Source organism: Pempheris klunzingeri, chromosome 15 (genome assembly GCF_042242105.1).
Source record: "Pempheris klunzingeri isolate RE-2024b chromosome 15, fPemKlu1.hap1, whole genome shotgun sequence".
NCBI lineage: Eukaryota > Metazoa > Chordata > Actinopteri > Acropomatiformes > Pempheridae > Pempheris > Pempheris klunzingeri.
In genome coordinates this window covers 20,091,457-20,112,451 of record NC_092026.1, presented here as the reverse complement: position 1 = coordinate 20,112,451, position 20,995 = coordinate 20,091,457, and the positions used below count along the sequence as shown (strand labels likewise).

The window sequence follows — 20,995 nt, the reverse complement described above, 5'->3', positions numbered from 1 at the left end:
AGCCATCCACTGTTGTAGTGAATATGACTGACAGCCAGTTTGGTACCATGTTTCCATACAAAAGATCAAAGCTCTTTGGTTTTTCCTAGCCTGAAATCTGAGGCAGCTATTTGCAATGGTTGCCCATGTGGTATGTAGTATATCCAAATTATATTCCACCATTTTTGTCAAGCGATGCATAATAAATCATATCCAGTCATGTATTATTTTTGTTTTGTATAACTAAGCACTTCACAAGTGCACATTAGCAGCATTATTTTAAATATAGAGATTGGTGTGATTTAGAATAGTCAAGGTTTTTAATATCAAAAGATGTGATCACAGCTCTCATGCTAATGTGACAGTATACAGCTCCCCAATGGTTTCCAGTGCTTTGTCCCTTGTCTGGTGCTCTTGCTTGTTTGAATAAGCTCTTTGTTGCTGTAGACTGTCTACCTATAGACACGGGTATCAATTTAGCCTCGGATTAAAACCTGCATCATGGTCTAATTATGTCTCTGTTGTCAGGAACTAAGTCAGCAAGTGAAGGTAGGTAGACATGTCTGCAACAGCTCAGTCATTTTGATGTGCTGCCTTCTGTGGTTTGCAGGTTATTTCCTATTTGCACGCATATAAGTGTATTCAAAAGAACTCACATTCTCGGCAATTCATGCACTGTGGCATCTTTGAAACCTGTAGTGTGAAGACTGTAGGTCACCTTTCTATTTCAAGCGCTGTGAACTGAACAAAGAATAGACAGCGCGAGGGTCCTTGTCTTTAATTGTAACCAACATTTTAAAAAAAAGAAAAAACCTGTTTGTATTTGCTTCAGTAGAGAGATTAAATGTGTTAAGTGCTCTTTCAGAAGCATTTTTTTTTTTTTACCCTGAAATGAAATCAAATGGTCTGCAGTTATTTCGGGGAAGCACATGTTAGTGTGTCAGTACTCCAAATTAAAATCTGTGAACCGTAAATTCCCTCCTATTCCAGTCCTGACCACATAACTCTGCTTGCTCTTAGTTAAGAGTTCAGGAGTGTTTTTTAAAGTTTTTATGCCATACCTCTGCTGCGCGCTACCATTACAACCCTATAGATTTGTGGAATAGAACTATTTTACTTATCTTTTTGCAGCTACATGTGCACTGTTTCTAGCTTAAGCAGGAAGAGCTTCGGTGTTGTCTTCATGCCGTGACCTGTTTACAATATTCACTTTCCATCCAAGGCATGCAGGATGGATGGTGATGCCACCACTATCCAACAGAAACGAAATCCTCAGTGCACAATAATACAAAATTGATTGCGCAGCTCTGGATTGACACAACTACTTTGTCATGGCTGGTCAGCCATGATTGACCTGATTTCAATTCTCTTTTATGTGCTGCCTTCCTTTTCTGCTTCCTCTGTTTTCTTGCTGCATGAGCCAGATATTATTTTTCCATTACAGAAGAGCAGTGTTTCAAGCTGTTCAAGGCCTGACACAAGCTGAAATTTATGAAAAATACATGCTAATGCCAAGTTTTAAATAAGCTGTGTTTTTGCAGCCACCAGAATATAGTTAATACAGTGCAGAAGTTGGGATTTAGCCTGTTTAGTTGTACACTGACTTTGCAACATGTTATAACGTGGCATAATTTTCTGTTTTACAGGTGCGTCATCGAGCCTCAGACCAAATTATGGCTCTGAAGATGAATAAGCTCAGCAGCAACAGAGCTAACATGTTGAGAGAGGTCCAACTAATGAACCGTCTTTCCCATCCAAACATACTCAGGTTGGTAACCGAATAACTGACTAACTAAGTGTATCCATGGGCGTAACTACAACGTTTAATCTAAGTTTTGAACTGAGTTCGTTCTATGAGAAAGAACCATCAGAAAACAACTATATAAATAAATAAATAAATAACAATATTTTCTGCTTTGTTGTTCTATCGGATTATTGAATTATCACGTAACATCAGCTGCTTTGTAAAATGTGATTTAGCCCTGGTGTAAGAAACCGATTACTGGTAGTGATTTCCTTTTTGCATGTTTGAAGGTCTAATCCGAAGGGCCTGTTATGTATCAGTTCATTATAACAGATTCAACAAAACGATGCCGTTAATAACTTGGAATCAGCTTGTTTTCATAAATTAGTAAATAAATAAGTAGGCTTATTTTAAGGCTTAAGAGTTTAGGTCACTCAGTAACTGCTAATAATAAATAAAGAGTAAATCCTCAGTATTTCCGCTCAACATCACGCATTATTTTAGTCATTTCTCACAACACCTGCTACTTTTGGTTATTAAATATATATCACGTTGCTATCTGCCTCTATGTCTACTTCTCTGTCATTTGGTCATGTAGTCTGTGGTTGTGACCTGCTTCCTTTGGGGTTGGCTAGAAACTGTGTCAAACGCAGAGCCTATTAACATTGGATTTTCTAAACTGCCAGCTCCTGTTAGAGCTACAGCAGCTGCCTAGAGGCAAAAAGCGAGGAGGACCCTTTCTGTCACAAGTGAACATGACAAGGCTATGAGCAATCAGGTTAATTTTTTAGAGATTCTGATCAATGATTAGTCAGACAAAGTGGGCAAGGCATGATACCGTGTGTAAACTCTTTAGACCTGGTTCTGTCGTCCTCGCTATACCACTTTGACTTACAGCATAACAGAATTTTTAAACCTGCGCCCTATTTATGCATATTTTGCGTTCGAAATGACAGCTCAATACAAAAACTTTTTGTATTGATCCATTAGATTGCCAGACGCGGCAGCTGGGAATGTGCGGTTAGAACAAGCTACAATGGTTGTAATGCAATCCTTTGGGGCAATTGCACCAGATCAAAGTATGTCCACTAAAAGTGCTTGTTTTAGTCACTCACAACCTCCAGGTTGTTTTTTTAAAAGTGTCTGACAACGTTTCAGAAAGGATCCCTGCAGGGATAGACCTATAAGGTCCTTTTTGTTTAGCCGGAAATAGCTGTTATATCACTCGGTTCAAGACCACCAGACTACATTGATAAAAACAGTAATTTTACACAGGAGTTGCTGGTCAACTGCTTTCTCACTCAGCTCGTTTGTTTGTGTTATTGTGTGACTGTGGTATCTTAAAGGGTTAGTTCAGACCCTGCGCAATATTTGTGTAAAACACCAACCAATAAAGGCAACAGTAGACCAGTCACTCCTGTGCTCTGCAAGTTAAAATGACGATGATGATAGTGGGTATGAGTAGCAAAATACATTGGTTATTTCTGGTTAAACAAAAAGGATCTTACTGGTCTATCTCTTTAGGGATCCTTTCTGTAATTATGCCAGACCCTTTGAATAACAACCTAAGCATGTCAGTGGACATACTTTGATCAGGCGGTAATTGCCCTGAAGATTTACTTTGTATCCATTACAGCTCATTGCTGCTGGCAGAGATGATCTCCTGGACCAATTCCAAAAGTTTTTGTGCCTACCAGTCATTTCGAACTCAAAATATGCAAAAATAGAGCCCAGGTTTAAAAATACTGCAGTGATCCTTTTAGCAGACACCATCAACAGCAAATGAATTTTAGAGAAATTGCACAATATAAACTATTTTTATGAGCTGGCCAGCCACAATAACATGGTGTAGGGACATCATGCAGTGTAGACAGTGACTGGCTTTTCTTTCACAACAACCAACGCACTGACGGTCTAATCTTTACTCAAACAAAATATCTTAAAACCCACACCAGTGAAAGATGCAACATTGTGTATTTCTGTTGTATTCGCCTGCATTAAGTAATTGAGCTCATGACATTGTAAGCTTTTAATACAATCAAGAGAAGAGAGTTTTCCAGAATGCACAAGCCTTTTGACAGCAGCGAATTGCACATACATTGGATGTAAAGGTCTTTTTTAGTCTGTCTTTGAACTCTAGTCTTTAATTGTCCATTTGTGTTATTGGTCAGTTATAACAAAAACTGAGCACATTACCCCTGTTCTTAATTCTTTACACGGACCTAGTCTAGTTATTTATAGAATAAATGAATGAAAATTCTCCGTTTGCCAGTGGCTGTTATGGATTAATTTCTCGGCTACATTTTGTGCCCTTAATTGAATTTAGTGCAGCTTATCGCTACGCTTTCACTACACTAATGCTGTTTTTTGTGGCTGTTTTTACTCATTAACTTTATTTGCCTTTTTTATTTTATTGTCTGTATTTAAACTGCGCTATGTAAATAAACTTGCCTTGCCTTGGGTTTTATGACAGGAAAAGGTAAAGTCAGTAGACTGAATATTCGAATCCATGCAGTTTACAAAGACTACGGTGCTCTAGAATAGTATTTGTTGTTCGTCTCTCTGTAGTAAACATTTTCTGGTGAGTTCACGTTCTGTTGTGGGCTCCTGAGTGGGAGAGTGCGTGTCTATGAACGTGCACATACATGCATAAGTGTGTGTGTGTGTGTGTGTGTGTGTGTGTGTGTGTGTGTGTTTGTTTTACAATGCCATCTTTGTTGAGCATGCCTAGTGGATTGTGTGAATGTGTCTGTGTGTTAACAAGCACACACTGAGGGGGTCATTGTTAGCTAAAATCCAACAAGGACCCACAAAGTTGACCTTTTCATTGCCTTCAGAATTACGAGGGCTTCAACTCTGCTCGTGAACAAAGTTGGTTCATATGTTCCTCTGCACACACACATTGTTTCATTTTATTTGAAGGGGTTCACAGTGCTTTCTGGGTTAAGGACATTTTCTAACCTCTTAAGCTTGTGACAAATCCTAAAAACCCATCCAACCCAAGTAAAAAATGTGTTGTCTTGAAGCTAAAACAAGGCAGTTTTTTTTTCTATTGCTGGAAAGTTGAGCACTTGGAGATGAAAGGTTTTTTTAAACATAGTGGCATTCAGTGAGCCATAGTGGAAAAACACACAGGTGAAAGAGCAGTGTGGAAGATTAACCCTCTGTTAAGAATGTAGAAATTGATAGGTAGAGGGAGAAATGGATGGAATGCAGGTAAAGCAAGTGAGCTGTTATTTTCCTCTTGTTAACAGACTGTCTCGCAGTTATCACTTGTCTGGTCTTGCCTGCTGGAATCTTAATCTTTTCTGAACTATTCTTCCTCCTTTCTCTGTTTATTCACAGCAGAGAAGGTCATGCAAGTGTTTTGTTTCCATATTTTCCACACATGATTACTTGAGTTTTGGTGAGGGCATGGCAATGTGCTTTTCTTGGTTTGTCCTGGATATACATTCTTATTCACACCATTTGTGTTTGTATTTCATTCCATTTAATTTATGTGAATGTAAATTCATGTATATTTATGATGTATATGCAGTTACCTAAGTGAATTGATGTAGATCTGTTATGCAAATAGGGATGAAACAGGTACCACTTTCACAATAAACCACAGTAAAATTTCCAACTATTAGTAACATTTTATCAGTAAAACTTGTTTGATTATCGCATTTTGAAAAACTCATGGTAAAAGTTAGCCAACAATCTCTCAGCCTTCTGCTTAGCAGCTGCTTCAACACTACACTTCCACAAAAAGAAATGGGTACCTATGTGGTGCATTTGCACACGTAAAAATAGTCCAGTCCTCTATTTATATTTTTTTTAAGCGAGGTGTACATGGCTGTTTTGGCAAAAGAGGAGATATCTTCTCTCTCAAGTGCACAGCATAAATTTGCAGAGCCCCCCCCCCTGTCTTTTTTTGGTAAACCAATGAAAATTCTGTCACAAAAAGATAGATTTTTAATTTATATGACCATTTAGAGCAAGTACTCGAATTAAGAGTAACTAAAATCTTTATGTACTGGGCTTTTCTTCAAATTATATTTATATTATGAAAATGTGTAAGATGTCAAATGTCCTCATGTTGAACTGTATCTTGCATCTCTTTTGTGGTTTTTGCAGGTTCAAGGGAGTGTGTGTCCATGAGGGTCAGCTCCACGCTCTGACAGAGGTAGGAAAACAAACAATTTCACATTACAGCTTATGTGCAAGCCAATGCTATGTGAGATCAAAGTGTCTCTACTGATGAAAGGTAATGCACAGGTGTGCTTATGCTGTAGCACTTCCTGTGTCTTCACGTGAATGTGACAACTGATGCAGCCATATTCCTACTGTTCCCTACAGTTGAACCTCCTATTATCCACAAGTACAACACAGAAGCACACTAGTCTGTAAGTGTGGAAAACCAAGAGCTGAATGTTCTTAACACTTAGGCTGTGTGTTTGTGTGTCTGTGTAAGAGAGAGAGAGAGAGAGAGAAAAGAGGGAAGGAGAATTTGATACAGGCAGCTAATAAAATCTTCCAGAGATGCTTAATGTTAGGACATACACCATTAGGGTTACAGTGAGCAAGATTTTCTGGCTGCGTGAAGCCTATATTTAACCTGCGTATGTTCATGTTTGTGTGAGTGTCTGTGTGTGTTGGAGAGAGTGAGAGGGACAGATAACTTAGTGATAATCATTAATTAGACATGGAAAATGCTTGATAAGCAGTTGATATATTTAGCTCCTCTGTAAAAAAAAAAAGGCTTGTTGATACAGAAGGTCAGGCCTAATTCTCACAAACGTACAACCTGAAGTATAATCCTTCTACATTCACAGAGAATAAGGTTTGGTTTGGTAATAACTACTATGTGAGATATGAGAATTTTGTTTGAATACATAGAATTTCTGGTAGAGCGGAAATGATTGTTCGATTAACTGAAAACAAAGTGAATCAATTAATTGTTTGATTCATATAGAGAAATCACTCGTTTCCTTCTTGCATCATTGTAAGCTATTGTAAACAGTTTTGGACTGTTGATCAGAGAACAAAAGCGATATGAAGATGTCATCCTGGGCTCTAATTTCATTTGTCATTTTCTGCCTCTTTATTGACCAAAGACTAATTGGTAGATAATTGAAATAATGCAGCTCTTATTTCTTGCAATGTTTCCCTGCTGTTGATGCACAAACGTATTTCTTTATTTGCTTTATTCAAGAATGTTAACATCATTGTATTAGTTTGATGCCCTAAACCGTGAGATTATGACAGTTCTACGTCCTGCAGTTATTGTATTCACGCACAAACTGCACAAAAATGCACATTTATGACAGAAGCACAAATGCACATGTGCATGGAGACACACACTTGAACAGTTGAACCAGTGACTTAAGATGCATCTTTGTAAACGTGTTACAAATTGCACAAAACACTCGATTCATCCCACTCTGAAGAAAGCATACACTGTTAAGGATGCTTCCAGGCGTGCACACATGTACTTCATTACACTACTGCATTGCACAGTGAATGTGCTTATTGTATGCTTGGCTAAGACAAACACCAGCTTACTGCAGTTGTGGAAGTGAACACATCTTGAGAAACCAAAGTTATATACACATACACACACACACACACACACACACCCACGCTTGTGTGTGTTGCAAAATGAACCCATGCATTGTAAGACATGCTATGAATATACATACATGCACGCTGTGGTAGGTCTTATTTTCCTGCTGCAGGGTAAACAGATCCTGTTGTGTCGTGTCAGGACCAAACTGAATGCTCTGGCCCTGGAAGCACACTCAAGCTGTTTTGTTACCTGACCCCCACTATGAGGCCATGCTCAGAGGAAATGGAGAATTAAGTTACTGCGTGGCCCCGAGCTACTTCGAGAAACTCGCTGTCTCTCACGCACAGACACATGCAAACTCACAAATAACAGCAAAGAAAACAAAAAATAGGCAAAAGAAAACTGCTTGAAACACTTTCCTCCTCAACACAAGATGAGAATCTGTAGCTTTCTGTGAGTGATGATGGCATCAAGAACAGCCAAAGTTAAGAACTGTGAAGGCGTTTGAGGTATTTTTTAAATAGATAAACTTTTTGTTGCCTTTCACTGTTAGTTTAGTTTGGACATGTTTTCCCTTTGATTTTTACATGTCTCGTTTAGAGACCAAATATAGTTATAATTATAGTTATAGTAGCCACTGAGGGCTGACGAACACTTACAACCAACAGGTATGTGAGCATTGGCCTCTAAAGACTCTGGGAGATGTAGAGAATAATCTAAAGCAGTGGCTCCCAAACTTTTTTACCTTGGCACCCCTTAAATGGACATCTATTGCTATGGTACCCTGAGCTACCCAGCCCCTGTGAGAACATGCGCATGTGTATACAGATTTCCTATTGGTACCAGGGATGACAGAGCCAAATCACTCATAAAGGATGTGGCGAACACGCAATGCATCACTTGCTCTGACAGTCGCTATTTTTAGGACAACTGCGTTCCTGAAAAACTCCTGAGCCGGAAAGCATTGTGCGTTACAATGACGACAGGCAACCGTGAGTTGGCATGTCATTATCTGCGACATAACTGCACGTTAAACAGTTTTTAATACATTGGATTTGATATTTATTGCTTTTTTTAATGTTCAGATATGTTTAAAATGTACTTAATGTAAAAATTATTCTAAAATGTGATGAAACGTTATGAAGAACGCACAATAAATGAACAATGTTCTGATACATTTTGCAGCATTTTTCCCATTCTAAAGGCACCCCAGGGTGCTGCGGCTCCCTCTCAGGGAACCACTAATCTCGAGCACCAAGCCTTGTTTTGTTTCTGCTCTGAGTCTTAATCAAGGTATTAAGGTCATTTATTTGTCATTTTACTGCACAGGGTTGCACAATAAAATGAAAGTGGTAGCTAACTAGATTAAGAATAGAAAAAGATACAATAAAAAGAATGAAATAAATGAATGTATACAGTTATTTATATAGACATATACCTACATGTTATTGTTAATTCTGTAGTGTATTCATTGAATTTGTGCTTGAGGGAATGTAAACCGCAGCAGCAACATAATGTTGATAACACGGTCTTCACCTTCACATTAAAAGTTCGACATTTAGGAAACAATTTAATGCACCTTATAGGAAACGCTTCTGCAGTCATAATCTGGGCTAATGGTAAATCATGACCCATGGCAGGATTATATTGCTGTTTGAAGCTGCTCTCAGCAGCAAACAAGGATTCTTTTGTTTGAGTCTTTCCAGGGTTTTTAACCCAAAACATGGACAGTGTAGCAGAGCAGTTTCCACAACAGTTTTAACCAGCAGTGTGTTTCTCATTTCCTCAGCACTCTGCATTATCCATGATCACAGTGAGGGACATTTATGGCTCAAACATGTGCTATGTCAAGTAATTACTGCGGTATATCAGTATCTCCACAAATAGGATAAAGCAAATTCCAGGCAAAATACCACGGCTGAATAAGAGGCTTTTTGAATGTGACTTAGTCCCCCCCCCCCCAGTTACTTTTAGTTGACACAGCAGGTCGACTCTTGTGATTTGCAGGCACAGTTTATACTCGCTACATATTCAGTGTGAGAATAAAATGGGTTGGAGCTGTCTAGATCTTAAATGAGATGATAAAAGAAAGAAGTGGGATTAGTCTGAGTTTTACTTGTGTCCAGTGGAGGTTTCCCCTCTTGTATCCCTCTCCCCCCAAAGCCCAACCAGGCAGACAACAGATGTTGAACTCTGTGGCTATTAAGGAATTTGTTGGTCAAATACTGTAATCCTCTGCAGTCTTTAATTGGGGTGCAAAAGCATTGCTTTATATTTTTATTTCATGAGTCCTGCTCTCAGACCTTTTTGGAATAACAGGAATAAACCTTTGTGCTCTGAGCTCTAAAAGACAATTTTATGTGACTGTTGTTTACTGAAATTAAAGAAAGACATGCAACTGACTGATGTTTCACTCTTTGGGATCCAAAGACAAAGAAAGAATGAATGAATGTGAATAGAGTCCCAGGCTGAAAATGATCCAAAAAATAGATAAAAAATGACACAACATTCCTACATTGACTTTCTGAGCTGTTTCACAGTGAGTTAACTTGGTTGGCAAAGCAGGTTTTCCATATTAGCAATCTAATCCAAAGTGACTCTGTTTAGCATCGAGCGAGCGATTTTTCACGTCTATTTTCTATTTCTTATACTTTAAATTAAATACCAAATGTAGAGAGATACCTTCTTTAAAAAGTCACAGATTGAAAACTCAATCTTTTTAATATCGTCATTGTCTTTTGGACGCTGAGCCATTACGGCATTTAAGATTTAAAAAATCATTAAAACCTTAGAGAAATAATGACATTAGTTGTTGGAAAACAGCTCACTGAATTGATAAAACACAATCTGACATTATAAGTGTCTTGGTTATGCTACATTTTGCCAAGATTAATTCAGGACATACATTCATTGTTACATTTATGGCCAACAATTCTGATGAGAAATGTGTTTTATTTGGTTGCGTGAAGAAGTAGAGGCTTCCTCCTCCCCTCACCATCAGCCCAATCTGTCCTAATTCTGTGCCTGTCAGGCAAACCAATAACTACCACTAAACTAGACCACCTCTTTATCCCATCTCAGCTCTATCTAGTTAACCTCCGTTGTCCGTGATATGTGACATGGGATTAGTGTGTCTGTGTGTTTGCATGCAAGCAGCAAGGTCAGACAAGTTCCTCTGGATCAAAGCTGACAGACAGAGTGAAGGACCCCGGATACTTTTAAACCCACTGAGCTGATTGGTCCTGTTGGCTGCCCACTCTTCAGCCTGCACAATGGTCAGATGGTCCACATTCATGCACGTAGGAAAGTAGCGGTTCTGTCAGCCAGTTGAGCAGGCTGCCGGCCAGATTTTATCCAGCCAGTTGGTCGATACACCAGTTAGCCTCCAGGCAGGCCGTCTGTACCCCAAACAACCCACCAGTCGGTCAGTCATCCACTCTGTGAGCCAGCTGGGCAGACAGCCGGTTTGTGTAACATAGTGAGTCAGTATGATATATGTAGCTTTAAGTGTGTCTGAATGTTTTAATGACATAACAAGCCTGCTAGTAAGTACACCAATTGACAAATGAATCTATCACTGGCAACGAAGTGTTACACTGCTATGATTAGAGTGTTCACACTAACTGAGTTAAGACTTTTAATTCCGGTGAGAAGTTGTTTGACTTCTCCCCAGCTTACTGATATTATGAGCATAATGCCAAACAGGTACATTTCGCTATTTAGAGCACAGCAATTCAATTCTGTTCTGATGCGCATAAATATAATGTATATTCCCATAAAATGTAATAGCTTGTGTTGCTTTCCATGTGTGTCAGTGTTTTGTTAATATTCACCTACTTATCTGTTTTTGTCTCTCTTTGTCTTTCTCTAGTACATCAATGGTGGAAACCTGGAGCAGCTACTTGACAGCAACAAGCACCTGAGTTGGCCCACAAGGGTGAAACTGGCCTGTGAGCTCGCCAGCGGTCTGGCCTACTTACACTCCAAAGGCATATTCCACCGGGACCTCACCTCCAAGGTTAGGTAGACAGGCTAATTGGTCATTAAGAGGAGAAACCATAGCTAAAGATAGAACTGCAGGCTTTCTTCTTGTGGCCTGTCGCGTTTCCTGTGCATTAGATATGATGCAGGCAGCTGTGTACTGTTGTACACAGTATATAATTGTCAGAATTCAGTGAGGCAACCACTGTGCATATGACTTGGTTTAGATGTTGAAGACGCAACAAATATTAAAAACTTTGGGTGTCCTGACACACTGATCTGCTCTTTTACTCCTAGATCTGCTAACCTCTCTATAAAGAACACAGTGTGACAGTCAGATGTGATAATCTGTACCAGGCAGCTTCTAGTTGTTTTCCAGCTTGACTCAGAGCCATGTTGGCTTGGAAGTGGTGGGGTACAGGGACAGCATGCACTCTGCTGTTAATTCATATTCATTTCCTGTCTAAGCTTAAAGTTGTTCATCTGCAGAAGATGTGCCCAGTGCACAGAGGAATTTAGGTGAAGGTAAAGTGAAGACTGATATTGGAAAAGAAAAGCAAGCAAGTAGACTATAGTGTTCTAGTTGCCTCTAAGGGTTAAATTCTGTGGCCATACCCATGCAGATTATTGTTCCTCTAATTAATACAAAGTCCATTTGCTTATGACTCACACCTGAGTCATGAAGTTCAATGAGCAAACCCAACTTTCTCTGTTAATTGATTAATGCTATGTACTTGTTCTGAGCACTATTTCCTTCCAAGTGTAACTTCATGCTTGGTTTTCCAAGTAGAACGATTTGTATAAATGGAATTAACAATCAGCCAACTGTTGTGTTTCACAGGGTTGTAAAAATGATGATGTTTTAGTGCTGTTCAGTACGATATTTAGTTGTTTTAGTATAATTTTTTACTCCAACTATAGCTGCCAGGGTAGCAATAATGACTATTGCAACTAGTAGAATTACAAACAATAGGGTGAAGAGGAAGAGTCATAGCAAAGCGTATTAAAATGTCCTGTTAGTTCCCATTTTCTGCCGTACAGAGAGTGAGAAATATAGAGTAAAGTAACACTGAGGGCTTAAATTCATTCAGGAAGTTGAGGTCTGGCTGATATTGCTGTGCCACAAACAGTTTATTCTCACAACTAGTGTCACAACTTCCTCAACTAGTCGTAACAGTAACGATAATGTTTTTCTGTATTCACAGAACTGTCTGATTAAATGTGATGACAACGGCTACACAGCAGTGGTGGGAGACTTTGGCCTGGCAGAAAAGATACCCACCAATCTGTAAGGAGTTCTCCACTCAATACTGCTTTACATGAACATAATGGCCAGGGCCTGCTTAGATGTTTAGATGTTGTTCTGTGTCTGCCGATGTGTAACTAGTCGGTTGTTTCTTTGTGTGTTAGCCAGCTGTGTTTGTTAGCATGTTTTGATGCTTTTTCTGCCCCCTAGTGGCAACACAATGATATGGGGAACTTTCTGAGGCTTCATCAACATAACCTTTTGGCCACTTATTGTAACCCCAAGACAAAAATACTGTACATGACTCTGAAGGCTACATGATAGCTCCAATATTTTTTTATGTGTATCATATTTGATTGATTTAACGCATCTGTTAACCCAGATTTTTAGGTATTATTCACCATTAGGCCCTTGTTATTGTTTTAACTGCACTGCCACTCATTATGACACTTTGGGAGCATGTCAAGATAAAGGATGCCAGGATGTCTGGTGCCGCTTACTTTAAATATCCATAAAAAGAAAACATATGAGGTCAGAAAACGTTTATTCCAGCATGCGATCATCACCTTGTCCATGTCTGCTCTCTGCTACAATGTTTTTTTGTTCCTTTCTATCACAGCTATTTGTAACTGGCAGGAGTGTGTTCTCCCTCCTCCTCCTCCTCCTCCTCCTCTTACCAGGCGCAGGGATATTTATTAACTCACACGTCTGGCAATGACATTAACAGCAGGCTGTACAGTTCACATTCTCAACTTTAGTGTTTTGATAACAGAAGGATACTGTCAGCACACTTTTTTTTTTTAATGCTGTAGTAGCACAATGAAGGGACTGTTTTCTCTTTTCAGGAACAGAGTTGAAATGTCTTAAACAAATGATAACATTTTTTATTTCCTGTATATCAATGCATGTGTATGTGGGTATGTGAATAATTCACATAATATAGCCACACCTGTATTTTTTTTCCTTAGTGAGAAGGCACCAATATTCGAGATGCAAAATCTAGTCTGACAATGTCGCCCTCCATCTAAACAGAGCAAAAGCTACTTGAACTTTAAGGATTAGAGAGTGAGAATCATTATACAGACTATCTGAAAATTTTTTTAAAATTTATTAAAAAGGTAAGACAGCAGTCATTCTTCGTTTAGAACAATTTAAAACTGCAATTATGTGTAAACTGGAGGGCACACACAGAGCAGGAGGGTAATTTTGAGTGAAAAACATTCATATTAACGTTACAGAGGCAGACTGACCCAAAAATTGACTCAAACTGACGTTTTCGTTAAATGCAGAGTAGGTAACTTATTTTAGAAAGTTTTTTTGGTTATATTCGTTGAAATTCTATTAACAGCTAGACAGCAATCAATAAATTAAGCTTTGCCAGTATTTGTGGCTGTCGCAGGCCAGTAATAAGCCTTTCCAATAATTTTGTGCACAGGTAGCAGGTATGTAGGTAGACGGGCAGGACTGCCTTATTACAGGCCTGTGACAGCCACAGATAATGGATTTTTATTCTTTTTGTTGTCAAACTGTTTCATGTAATGATTGCTGTCAGGCGGCGATGAGGATTTCAACAAATATAACAAAAAATGCTTCTAAAATAAGTTACCTATCCTGCTTGACTGCTAATACCTCAACACAAATTTAATAGCAGGTAGATAATAGCAAACTTCACCTAACACAACATGACCAGGGTCAGGTCAGGCCTTTTTGTTTTGCTCTGGGTCAGAGGAGGAGTGTTTCAATTCAATTTTTCATCAGCTTGACATATTTATGCTCACAAATTGACATTAAGTCTGATCCGCCTACATGATTTTATGACACTATTCAACCAGAACACCTGGCAGAACATGTTGTACATTTGTTAATGTGTGTGTGTGTGTGTGTGTGTGTGCGTGTGTGTGTGTGCGTGTGTGTGTGTGCGTGTGTGTGTGTGTGTGTGTGTGTGTGTGTGTGTAGTGCTGAACGGGAGAAGCTCTCAGTGGTTGGTTCTCCTTTCTGGATGGCTCCAGAGGTGCTCAGAGATGAATCCTACAATGAAAAGGTAAACTCAAATAAGATTACATTAGATAATAACTAATAGTAACTGTGGACTTTGGAGAGTTGTGTTTCAGACAGGGTAGGTCAGAGAGTTTCACACATTTTTAGCAGAAGTTAATATCACTATCCATAAATGTTTCACTTCATAATGAAGCAGGCAGTTTAACATTTTCGTGAAAGCAAATCCAGGAGAAAACTTCTTGGTGTTTGCATGTCTTGATTTGTGTTTGTCTGTTTTCAGGCCGATGTTTTCTCCTTCGGTATAATCCTGTGTGAGATCATTGCAAGGGTCCAGGCTGACCCTGACTTCCTTCCCCGTACAGAGGTGACTGATTGTCTACTTCTCACCGCTCTCTGTTTGCTTTGTACACAGGCTGATCTGCTGGTATCCCATAATTCACACCATGTTTATACTGTTTATATTAATGCGCAATGTTCATGTGACTTGTACAGACCAAAACATGGGTGCTACAGTAGGTTTTGTATTTAACCTTTATTTAGACAGGTAATCTCATTTAGGCACAAGGTTTCATTCTCAACAGAGACCTGGTCAAGACAACAGCAGCAGAGTTACACACAGACAGGACATTCAACACAAAATATAAAGCTTCATAAAAGCAGTAGTAAGATTTTAAATAATGTCCACAAGAACAAACCCTAGAGACACTCTCTCTGGATTATATTATCATTATTATCACAATATTATTGAACAATTAAGGCTCATCACATATGTATATATTGGTAATTGCATAAATGTCATCCAACAGAGAGGACTGGCAAGTTTTTAAAATGTAAAATGTACTGCTCAGTTTTATGCTCTCAGTTAGTTATTTAAAATTAAATGAAAGGGATCCTTATTAAGAATATGTATGTGTTTATTGTAAATGACAAATATTAGTTAAGTACTAATATCTGTACTGACCTCAAAAATTCAGTTCTGGTTGGGCTCTTTTCTCATTAGATTTATCTCTGTGCTTTCCTGGTATGAGATAAATATTTGAATATTTATTTACTTTATGCAAAGAAGGGACTCAAAATTCATGATGTATTTTGCATGGACTCTAATCTGCTTGGATCATTTAAAATTTAAAAGACTGATGGAGCCAAAATGCAAACTTGGCAGTTAGAAGGACCGTGTCAGAGGGATTAGTTTGACATGAAGCTGCTTTTGGCAGAACAGTTCCATTATGTCAAACATCTGATGAATAGTAAATAAGAATTTCCTGTTTAACCTTCATGAATCCATGTCTCTTTGTCTCTCCGTCTTCTCTCCCTCCTGACCGACCAGAACTTTGGCCTGGACTATCACATGTTCCAGCACATGGTTGGAGACTGTCCGTCTGACTTTCTCCAGCTGGCCTTCAACTGCTGCAATGTGAGTCCACCACCCTGCTGTCCACTCAGTGTCTCTCAGTGTCTGCCAGTTAAGATATTACAATATTGTTACAATCCCCTGTCTTCTCATATAGAACTGAAGGGCTGACAGCAGCAGCCATGTATCTGTACATGTACATGGTGGTCATATTTTAGCACGACTAACGGGAAGGTTTGCAGATTTTCAACCAGCTTTGTGCTATTACAATGTGGGTAGTGCATGCAAATGAACAGTGTCAAACTTTTCTCCATGTTACCTGCACCCAGAGCTCTCTGCTTATTTTCCAGCAAAAGTCGCATCATCCGGTGGACTTTTGCTGGCTGAAGGGCTGTTAAATGGTAAATGGTCTGTATTTGTATGCCGCCTTTCTTGTCATTTCGACTACTCAAAGCGCTTTTACATTACCTCCAAATTGACCCATTCACACATCATTCATACTGGAGGAATCTAAGTTAGAGGAGACTATTCTTTCACACACTGAAGCTATGCCTCAGGAGCAAGTTGGGGTTCAGTGTCTTGCACAGGGACACTTCAACATGCAGACTTAGAGGAACTGTGATCGAACCTGTTGTTTGAAATAGAAATTGTACTTCTTCATTGTTTTCCAAACCAATCGAACTTTATTGGTAAAGCACATTTAAAAAGCAACAGCAGTTGACCAAAGTGCTGTACAGTCAGAATAGCCAAAACCATAAAAAGCACCAATACCAGAGCCCTTTCTCTCTATATGTAGCACCTTCTACAGCATGGACAGCTCAGTTTTATAAAAACACCATCGTTTCACTGATGAAAAGTGCATTTATAACAACAAGGTGCTTATGACAAACTTTTCTTTGTGTTGAGAGAAGGAGTTTTCCCAAATTGGAACTTCCACAGTTTTATTTTTAATTTCTTAAGTAACTATTAGTGCCTTGTACAGAAATAGAGGATCAGTCTGATTATCTGAATAATCTGATTTAGCTCACTATCCAGGGGGTCTTCTGCTCACTAAAAGCTGGATCAGTTACTGGTCAGACTCGGCTACTTTTAATATTCATACATTTTGTTTTTGTTTTTTTGCTAGTTTTGTTACTATTATAGAGGAGGAATATCAAATTGTACAAATTAAATCTACTTTGCCAGTTTGGTTTTGCTCTCAGCACATCATAATCACCATGTTGGAATTGGATTTTTTTTCTCTGACATAATTACAAACCACAGAGGACGGGAGCATTAAAGATTTCGGGGCACCCTGCTGATTGATCCTATATTGGCTCCCTCCATCCTTTCTGATCCTCGTCTGTTGTCTCGCTTTTATCATCCTCGTCTCCCTTATCTTCCATCCGAGTCGTTTTCCAGAGCATCCTGTGTAATTTCATTTCTTTGATTGTCAGTTTTACAGTTTCTCTCGAACACTGTATATATTTTCAATAAAGATGCCGCATGCAACATCTTTAACATTATGTTATCACCGCTCAAGCAAACAATGCCCAGATATTATTGCCATAGACATCTTAAAATGTAACTGTGAATTTAAGGGCGCATTTTGCTTAAGTCCTGTTTCTTTGAGTTGCAAATGGGATCTTTGCTTCTTCATCCAAAAATGTTAATTTTTTTTTATTTCCAACAGGCTAAATACAATGTAAATATGCTTGTAAAGGCATCAGCTCTGGCCTTTGTTTGTTTACGTAAATTATTATAATGTTTTATAATCAACATTGTAATATTTTTTTCAATGTTTGAACGTTACAGGTAGCACCCTTTGAAATGGAAAGTAATCTCCTTGTTCTATGTTTTCCTTTTCCCGGATAATAATTTGATGAGCGCAATCCATCCCTGCTTCTGCACCGTGTTACTGTGTATAAATCTCATCCTGCTCCGTATCTCCATGTTTTCCTCCTCCTAGATGGATCCTAAACTCCGTCCATCCTTCCCAGACATCGTGAGGCACCTTGAGGAGATTCTTGCACGCCTTAAAGTGGAGGAAGTGAAGCACGAGTGTGTCCCGCTCAGTGGGGAAAATGACAAGAAGACCATACCCAAAGGTAACAACATGACACAAAGTCTCTTACTCTGTGATTTCACCTTCGGCTTTCCAGTCTGTATAAGTCACACCTGCAAAAGAAGGTGTAAGGAGGGAAAGTGTAATCCAAGAGACATAACAGAAACCTCTGTTACCACTGCATACAGGCACAAAGTCAGACTGCCAACCAGTCAGCTTGTCAATATTTATCCAATCACAGTCGAGCCTGACGGAAACCGCTCTCCTCTCCTAACGCCAGTTCCTCCTGCAAAGCACACTGTAGGTGTTTGTCCAGTCACTTATGAGCGAGCTGTTAACACTGTCTTCACCCAAACATACAAACGGTTTGATCAGGCCAGCTTTTTACTTCACTTCCTGTTCAGTCAGACAATCAGTTTGTTAGGAGATTAACATCCCTTTTTCAACCAAAATAAGTGTATCCTCTGTTCTTCAAGAAGCATCCAAAAGGATTTGCTGTTTCCTCCATATATTATGTTCTTTGGGATAATGGCCGAATAAGAAAAGTTTTGGCTCTGTTCTAACGTTTAGCTGAGTGTTCGTGTCACACTTCAAAGAACCGGAGGGCAGCAGACTCTTTGGTTGCTGACAATATAAACTTCACTGTGACTTAGGAGGAAAACTGGTCGGAGATCAACATTCCTATTTTGAGATACCTGATCTACGCAGGCCCAGGTTTCACTTCTAATTTGGTCCAGCGTACAGCCGCCTGCATGTCTGACCATCGTGGAGTCAGGAGGAGCCAAACAGCTCCTATTCCTCCTGTGAAGAAGGAGAGAGCGCGGACATGTGACGTCACAGGATGGAAGCGATCGATACGAGTGACAAACGCTGTTTCTTACGTCTGGTGTGTTGTACGTGAAGATGAAGCTAAAAGGATTTATAAAACACAGTCCGGGTCTGTTGACATAAGAAACATCTCTTTCAGTTCTCCCTCCTCGCATGCTGTCAGTTGGTACAGTACGCCTTGAGCTTCCTCTGCCCTCTCCGTCCCTCCCTCCCTCCCTCCTCCAGCTCTCTGTTTGCCTGATAACATCAGCATTTCCTGCCAACCAGGATCATTCTTATAGTAGGAAATATTTCTCTTGCATAACAACTCTTTAGCCAAATATTTTTTGTGGAGTATCTTTTTTTGGTCCCCATGAGTGACATGACTTGTACTTTCAGATATTTCCTGGCCAAGTAAGACACATGATCCCTCAGAAGGGCAACAATACTTTGAGGTTTTCTTAGTGAGCTCATGTGTTTATATGTCATCTCATTTTTGTGAACATTTAAATCATCCTCGTTTCTAATATTCACAAAGTCTTCCTTTCATCCTACTATTTTTCCTGTTGCGCTAAATTAAATTTATGAGAATATTAGCATCCAGCCAGATTTCAGAGGACACAAAAAATCTCATCTTGTAGATGAGCTCATGGCTTCGTGCTCGACACAGGATTTAACCTTTATTGCCACCTAGTGGTTCTAACAGATTCTCTGTTTTACCATCAGAACACTGTAAACAAGATATCACACAATGACTGTTTAAAAAACCATAAAACAAAATGAAAAATGGACCTCTAGACTTACAATTTGTATATTTCACTATAAAATTTGATAGTTGTATGTAATTTTTTGAGTGTGTCACAAAAACAAATCTGTTTCTGCGCTCAAGGGGAGAAGATCCAGGGCTTCAAGCGACTGAACCCTCTTGGTTTCCAGGATGATAAAATTCCTCCGAAATCACCCCGCCCGCGACGAAACATCTGGCTCAGCCGCAGCCAATCAGACATCTTTTCCTGCAAACCAATAAGAAAAGTCAACGTCCAGGACCCTTACTATAACCCCCCCACCGTTCAGCGGGCCTCTAAAGCCCGCAAGATCAACCCGTTCACCGCCAGAGAGGACCTGTGCGGGGGCAAGATCAAGTTTTACGATGTGCCCAGCAAGTCGGTCTTCTCGCTGGTGTTTGACCTCCACTCACCTCCGGGGAGTGTGTTCAGCAACCAGCCGTCTGCTCAGGGACCTGGAGGACCCCAACAGGAGGCGTCTTACTACTGGCAACAGCTGCCAGGACGGCAGTGTCACTCCCTGCCAGTGTCCCCCCAACTGCCCCGCTCCGAGATCTTCCACCTGGCTGCTGCTGTTAGCTCCAACAACAACGGCTCTGTGACCTGTAACTCCAGCCAGCTCTCCACAACGCTGCCAGGTGAGCTGCCCGACAAGGATGTCCTTTTAGCACATTTGATATGAAAGATGAATGTGAGAAAAATAAAAAGGGGAAAACTTTTTATTTTAATTTGTCTCTCTTGTAAACATTTTCGATTTATTCTATTTAGTTGATGTAAAGAAATGACTTGGAATGAAAATCAATTCATCTGTTAACTGTAAACACCTTTTAATTAAATAACAAGACCAGAAAACCAGAGCACAGCACCAGACAGTGTTTGCTCCTGATAACAGTAACGACCTGCATTTGACTTTAACCGCCTTACCGCACATAAATCTAGAGTTTGGTGAAAACCGGCACTCTTTGTACCAACAAGCGTACATTTTTGTGCCTCCATGCTGTCAGCAGCAATGAGCGGAGGCATAATGTTTTCAGGTTGTGTGTCTGTTCTGTCCATCTCATATACATGGGCACGATATCGCAGAAACAACTTGAGGCAATTTCTTCAAATTTGGCACAAACACCAAAGGTGAACTGATTAGATTGATTTGGTGGTTAAAGGTCACTGTGACCACACAAAACATATATTTTTGGCCATAAATTTAATTAAACTAATTATGACAACATTTCAAACAAATGTCTAATAGGATAAAACGATCCAAAAGGTCAAAGGTCAACTTCACTGTGACATGACACAGTCACAGTCGGTGACACTAATCTTTGGTCTGTGAGGCTGTAATTCTAGTTTGAGTGTCTTAACTCAGGATTTAAACAAACTTTAATGGGAAAAGAGAGTTCTCATTTTGTAGTTGTGTACTGTGTCAGTTTTTGTTTCCACCTGTTACTTTATTTGTTTTAGTAATTAGATTAAAGTGTGATTTACTACTTAGGCCCGAGGTTGGTCATTTTT

General features: G+C 39.5%; 1 protein-coding gene across 1 annotated transcript in view; it reads left to right on the top strand.

The window, feature by feature from the left end:
• tesk2 (testis associated actin remodelling kinase 2) overlaps nucleotides 1–20,995 on the top strand; it is a 33,203-nt gene that overhangs the window by 8,816 nt on the left and 3,392 nt on the right. Inside the window, exons 4-12 of the mRNA XM_070844891.1 lie at nucleotides 1,626–1,747; nucleotides 5,843–5,891; nucleotides 11,146–11,292; nucleotides 12,461–12,543; nucleotides 14,458–14,542; nucleotides 14,780–14,863; nucleotides 15,827–15,913; nucleotides 17,799–17,937; nucleotides 19,591–20,124. Of these exons, the coding sequence (XP_070700992.1) occupies nucleotides 1,626–1,747; nucleotides 5,843–5,891; nucleotides 11,146–11,292; nucleotides 12,461–12,543; nucleotides 14,458–14,542; nucleotides 14,780–14,863; nucleotides 15,827–15,913; nucleotides 17,799–17,937; nucleotides 19,591–20,124 (1,330 nt within the window). The remainder of the gene's footprint in view (nucleotides 1–1,625; nucleotides 1,748–5,842; nucleotides 5,892–11,145; nucleotides 11,293–12,460; nucleotides 12,544–14,457; nucleotides 14,543–14,779; nucleotides 14,864–15,826; nucleotides 15,914–17,798; nucleotides 17,938–19,590; nucleotides 20,125–20,995) is intronic.